The sequence below is a fragment of the Morone saxatilis genome, unplaced genomic scaffold (genome assembly GCF_004916995.1).
Source record: "Morone saxatilis isolate NCDOM2014 unplaced genomic scaffold, NCSU_SB_2.0 Contig3, whole genome shotgun sequence".
Lineage (NCBI taxonomy): Eukaryota > Metazoa > Chordata > Actinopteri > Moronidae > Morone > Morone saxatilis.
The window spans coordinates 12681452-12687585 of NW_023339873.1; the positions used below are offsets into that span (position 1 = coordinate 12681452).

Below are 6134 nucleotides of genomic sequence, written 5' to 3' on the forward strand. Positions count from 1 at the left end.
ACAAATAAAATTGAATTGAAAAATGTCAAATATTTTCTGGTTCCGTCTTCTGCAATGTGATGATTAAGTGTTTTATATCAATGTAAATATGAACATCTTCGGGTGTTTGTTTGACAAAAGAAGCAATCTGCGAACATCTTGGGCTCTGAGCAATTAACCGATTCAATATAAATGCCATCCTGTGGATGAATGCCTCTGCCAACCAGTCAAGTAGCAGTCTACATTCATGTCTGTCCAGACTCATAAAATATATGTGGATATGAAAAAAACCTATTTTGGAGGTCACAATGACCTTTGACCTTTGAATGTCACCAATTTGGTGTCCGACCAACTGTGAAATATGGTCACAATCTCCCCTTCCGTTTCTGAAGCATAATGTTAATGTTAAATAATGGCCAAAAGCGTTTTTTCCAGGACATTGTGATGGCACAGTGAGGCTGACCTTTGACCTTTGGGATAAAAAAATGTAATCTCTTCATTGTTGTATCCCATCAACCATCTGTGTGAAATTTAGTCGTAATTACCGCATCGATTCTTGAGTTATGACCAAAATCATGAGTCACAAGTGTCTCCAATTCATTGTCCGACAAATTGTGAAATATGGTCAATTCTAAAGTTACAGCCAAAAACGTGTTTTGTGACAGTGACCTTGACCTTTGACCACCAAATTTTAATCAGTTCATCTTTGAGTCCAAGTGGACGCTCGTACCAAATTATAAAAAAATATCGGGGCGACCTGGGTTCGACTACCTGCAGCCCTTTGCTGCAGGTTGTCCCCCCTCTCTGTCTTCACCTGTCAAATCAAATTAAGGCATGAAAAGCCCAACAAATATCTTAAGAAAAAAAAATGTAAACACCATGAACTTGTTTATAGGAACGAGAAGAGCTTTGCAACGGATCAACCTACAGTATAAATAGTGCAGCAGCGTTCAATCCACTCACACCGAAATGCATCTTTACATAACAAGTGACACTGGGAATAGACACAAATCACGAGGGGAGATTGGTCCGGCGCTTCCTTAAGCATGTTGGCATAAAAACAAGGATAAGAGGAGGTGAACAGGGTGCAAAGAGTGAAGGAATGGAGGGGGGAGTTGTAGTCGTATTTATAGCTTGTGTGCTGTGGCTGGGCAGTGGACCATGCCTTAATATAGTTATGTAAGAAACCTGGGCCAAACAGCTGGCTGGCAGAGCTCCATAGGGCTGCCAGTCACTCTGCAGTCAGAGAGTGTCAGTCAGCCTGAGGGACAACAGATAACAAACCCTGATTACAGAAACCAACCCTCTGATGTCTTAATACATCACACTAGGCTCATGGTACACTGTCCAGGAATGCAGGGAGTTTCTTTTAGTAAATGTTCACACGACTTATTGGTTTTTCTCCACAGCACCGGTCACAAATCCAGGGAGACATTGATTTCCTCTATCATTAGTTCAGTTTAAAAAAAGCTTCATAGACATTTCCTGCAATTGTAAAGTGTGAAAGAAGTCTGACAGAGAGGTTAAATGTCTGAAAAAAGACAAAGACTGCAGCAACACCTGGCTTTCATCCAACTATATCCATTATACTTTTTTTGTTACACTTGATAAACCACTTACTGCGAATACAAAACAAAAAGACTCACAGCTTTGAGTATATTTACTGCCTCTGTGCTGAGCCAAGACGCATAAACAATCTCTTCATTGAGGATGGACTCAAAGAGGTCATCTTCATTTTCGGCCTCAAAGGGGGCATGCCCTGACAGCATCTCATACAGCAGCACCCCGAGAGCCCACCAATCAACAGAGGGCCCATACAGCATCTCCTGCAGGATCTGTGGAAACATGTCACAGCATACCATTAAAGGTTACCATCACAGCACAGAGAGCATTAGAGAGTCTCAACAGTAAACTTAAAACTACTCTGTGTTGGATTAGTGTGCTGCCAGTGAGGCTACACTGAGGAGCGTGTGTTGAGGACAGCAAAGGAGCTTTTCATAAATCCAGACACACGGCCTTGGTCGGAGAAGAAAATCTCTCAAAACATATAGACACAGACCATCTTCATCCCTCAAAACCAAGCACGCCTGTAAAGGGATGTGGGGATCAGGGCTCGTCGAGTCAACAGCGCCATTCACAAGCTGACCTCACGGGTACGCTGCGTTCCAGTTAGTCAGGAGGGAGTTTGGAGTGACGGGCACTGACCGCAGTGTTTGTTTTTAGTGAGGTGGTGTGATGGAGAGAGTATGGTACTGGGAAATGCATCATATGAACTCAGAAGGCCCGGGCTGCAGGAAGCTAAATGTGGCTGAATGTATTATTTGCTGCAATCTATTAGGGTCCAGTGTGTAACATTTAGGAGGATCTGTTAACAGAAATAGAATATAATGTTTATAGGTATGTTTTCATTGGTGTATAATTTTTTTTTCGTTACCTTATAATAAGCTGCTTCCAGAGAGCAGTTCCTCATCTAAAAACTAAATGTTTCTACAGCAGCCCAGAATGGACAAACCTAACACTGGCTCCAGATAGGGCCCTATGTGTTTTCACGCTTGGAAGGTGATTGGTATTCAGTTGGGTGAAAACTGCAACTTTACCCCTAGATGCCACTAAATCGAGCACACTGGTCCTTTAAAAAAGCTCCTAATTGTCCTGTATCACAGGTGTGGTGGATAAATGATCCAAAGATCTGCCATTATTAGTAGTTATAGGTGCTAAACTGTATGTGTATAAAGTTACTGTATGTTTGTTTAGCACAAGTGTAGAAACTGACCTCGGGAGCAATGTAATCTGGGGTGCCACAAAAAGTTCCTGTGGCTGCACCTTCAAATATCCCCTCTTTGCACATGCCGAAGTCTGCCAGCTTACAGTGACCGTCTTTGTCAAGAAGCACATTGTCCAATTTTAAATCCCTGAAAGACAAACACAGAAAGAAACAGACTATTACGTTTTTGTCATATGGCATTGGTACCTAGCAGACATACATGGAAAACTGTAAAAGACTGAAAGCTAATCAGCCACCGATGTCCTGGTGAAATGACACTTTGTGCTCAGTCTCCAGTCGCACCCTGTTGGTGTTGTTTCTACTTATATCTGACAGAGGCTGAAATTTGTGGTGAGACAAAAAAGACAGTGAAGCTGCTGTAGACACTGACAGACAACTCCCTTGATCATTAAATGGCAGCCAGGAAAAGTCTGACACGTTCAGATGACCACTTCGGTTGCCAAGAAAGGAAAAGTGCTCTGATGTCAATATTTATTCTGCTTCCAGGAGAGGCTAAACTTGAGCTAATTGTTTATTGTGGAACAGATCCTTACAGGAAAGAAAATTAGTCACATGGACTGGAAGTGAAGGAGAGTGATATTAATTATGCAATTTGGAACATATTCTTTGGTTATCAATTCGGGTTGTTTTACTCTGAAGCAAATCTGTGATTTGGGGAATATAAATGAATTTGACTTAATTGAATTGACTGAAATTAACTGTTAATATCATCAAAGATAGATAAATTGTCTGGAATGAATTACTAGCTACCACGTTTTATTTTATTACAAGACTGAAAACAATTTCATAGTGTTCAGTATCGTGAAGTGAACCTGATGAATGTATATTATTATTAGTGTGTCAATTTTATGCCAACTAAAGCCTTACTTACTTAAGACTTAATGTTCACACAAATAACATCACGTCTTAATATGAATTGCAATGTCGGCAGATGTACTCATTTTTGATTGTGCATGTGGATGCATCCATGACAAAGTAACTGATTTTTTCTTCTGGCAGAAAAATAAATAAATATAAATAAAAAAGGATCCTGAGTAATTTCCTCAAACAGGATAGAAATACAGGAACATAGAAATTCTAACTGTTAAAGCAATACTGGTTTGGTCGGATTAAACTGGTTTGCTCTTGTCTACCATATGCCGATTGTGTAACAGTGACTCAGATGCTCATGGTGACTTTAGTTTAATAAACAGGCCAAAAGAGAGTGGATGCTTTGAAATGATGACCACTCAGCCACACTGTACACAGTTTAGAGCATGTAGGGCTTAATACAAATGGTTAAAAATGAAATAGAGGCCAGTAAATACATTTATGTTTAAATGGGTGATTTTCTACTCCAAATATGTGGCCAGTTCTGCTTTTTCACAAGCATTTTTTATACTCCAAACCACTTTCCAGGCCTACTGGTGCATAAATTTGAGTACAAATGAGTCCAGTGGGAATTGCATCCCGATAGCAGGCAGTTTTACTACCATGCTCTCATCACTGAGTTACACAGGACCACACATCTCTATGCAAATAACCCAGTGCAACTAGTGCTCCAGCTCTCCTTCATTCACCCCCTCTATTACACTGGAAAATACAAGTCTGATTTAGACTTTCTATGGGAAGTGGGTTAGTCGGGCAGTAACAGCTCACATCTGGAACACTGACAACACTGAGATACTGAACTTATCACAATGCAAGAACAGATCACTGAGTAAAAGGTGGAGTTGCACTAATATGAAAATTTCCAAAGAAGAGAAGAGGAAGTCATGACAAATACTATGACGCACGGACAGTTTTTATTCCGCATGTGGTTAGAGTGTAAGAGTGCATCTGGACAACTGACCTTGTACCACTGTAATGTGCATCACAATTTAGCAGTGTCTTTTTATACAAGATGCATTAAAGCACTCTTTGTGATACAATATTGGCATAAAGTTAATGCATTTTAAAAATCCATTACATGGTTTGAAATTAGACACCAGACAACACCTCCCCCTGGCACAGTCCCAAAAAAAGCCTCATAAAAGGAAGTTGAAGTTGACTTTGAACAGCTGTTCACTTGCGGTAGACTTAATTTTAATTAGCTATTATTTTAATCTTCTCACTATTTAACAATTGTTAAAGTCAGGCTGGGTTCAGACTGTTTGAAATTATCAAACATCAATGTCAAGTAAATGTATTTTATATCATGTAAAACAACTTTAAACCTATTTTTAAGGGAAAAAGGTTAGAGGAAACATGGCCATGTCTGTGGCATCAACTAAGAAGCTTTAAAGCAAGACTTGACCTCAAGCTAAAAGAGCCACACAGAGATAACTTGTCGCATCACGAGAAGACATGCACATTACACAGCACAGCGACCGGGGCCACAATTTTATTTTAAGGAGGCAGCACAAGCTCTGGTCTTCGTGCACTGGCTTGATGTGCAAGCAGCTATTGGGTTTGTTATTTTAGTGTTAGCATGCAAACTGCATGTGGCCTCTTAAGTTAACTGTCACACTATGTGGTGCAGGCACAGAACACATGGACCACTAAATATAACTCAGGATTTAGCTCACATGATGCCCCCTTCCTTATCATCATGTACTGGCTCAGAACCTACTGCCCTGCCACCCTACTCCCTACAAGTAGCCAACAGCATCCTAAAAAGGCCACTAAGACTATTCCCAAATATCAGATTTTCTGCTTGAGTAGAAGCAATATTAGGATTTCCTTATAAAAATCTTCAGAACATTAAACTGTACTATTACAAGTACAGTTCACACAAAATGAAAACTGTAACCATGCAGTTGCAGCATGCACACTATAGCAGTGTGCTATTACACTGTGCTTGCTATCACAAGGTATGGAAGTGAGCACAGCCTTGAGGAAAATATAAGTGATAATGAGCTAAACATTTTTCAGTTTTCATTTTGTGTGCCTGAAAATTACATTTTTTTGAGGGGAAACACATCCATTTAAAAAGGAGCTGGTCAGTGATTTTGTATTTCACTCCCATAAAGTGGGACGATTCGCAAAACACAGAACAAACAAAGGCCAAGACAGTATCCTTAATCAAGTATGGTTCAAGATCCATACATTTCTATAATGCAACATTAGAGTGTCCTTTAGTTAGACTGTCCCTGTTTTATAAATAAATGTAAAAATTAAATTTTCATCACACGATTGTAACACAGATTTTCTGTATTAAATTTATAGTCACTAAACCCAAATATTTTACACAGCATAACCCTGATTATGTTCAACAGGGGTTATCTTCTCAGACTTAACAAAGCAAGACTGTTGTGTCACTGATATGTGTGAAATGTGTGGTCTCCTTTAACAAGCAATTAATTATGACATTCAGCTTATTCAGATTATTATTTATATATATATAAATAAT

At 39.5% G+C, this 6134-nt stretch overlaps 1 protein-coding gene across 1 annotated transcript in view; it reads right to left on the reverse strand.

Annotated features, from left to right (window-relative positions):
* prkcha (protein kinase C, eta, a) overlaps positions 1-6134 on the reverse strand; it is a 22858-nt gene that overhangs the window by 3248 nt on the left and 13476 nt on the right. Inside the window, exons 11-12 of the mRNA XM_035674692.1 lie at positions 2753-2891; positions 1626-1814 (exon numbers count right to left, since the gene is read on the reverse strand). Coding sequence (XP_035530585.1) covers positions 1626-1814; positions 2753-2891 — 328 coding nt within the window. The remainder of the gene's footprint in view (positions 1-1625; positions 1815-2752; positions 2892-6134) is intronic.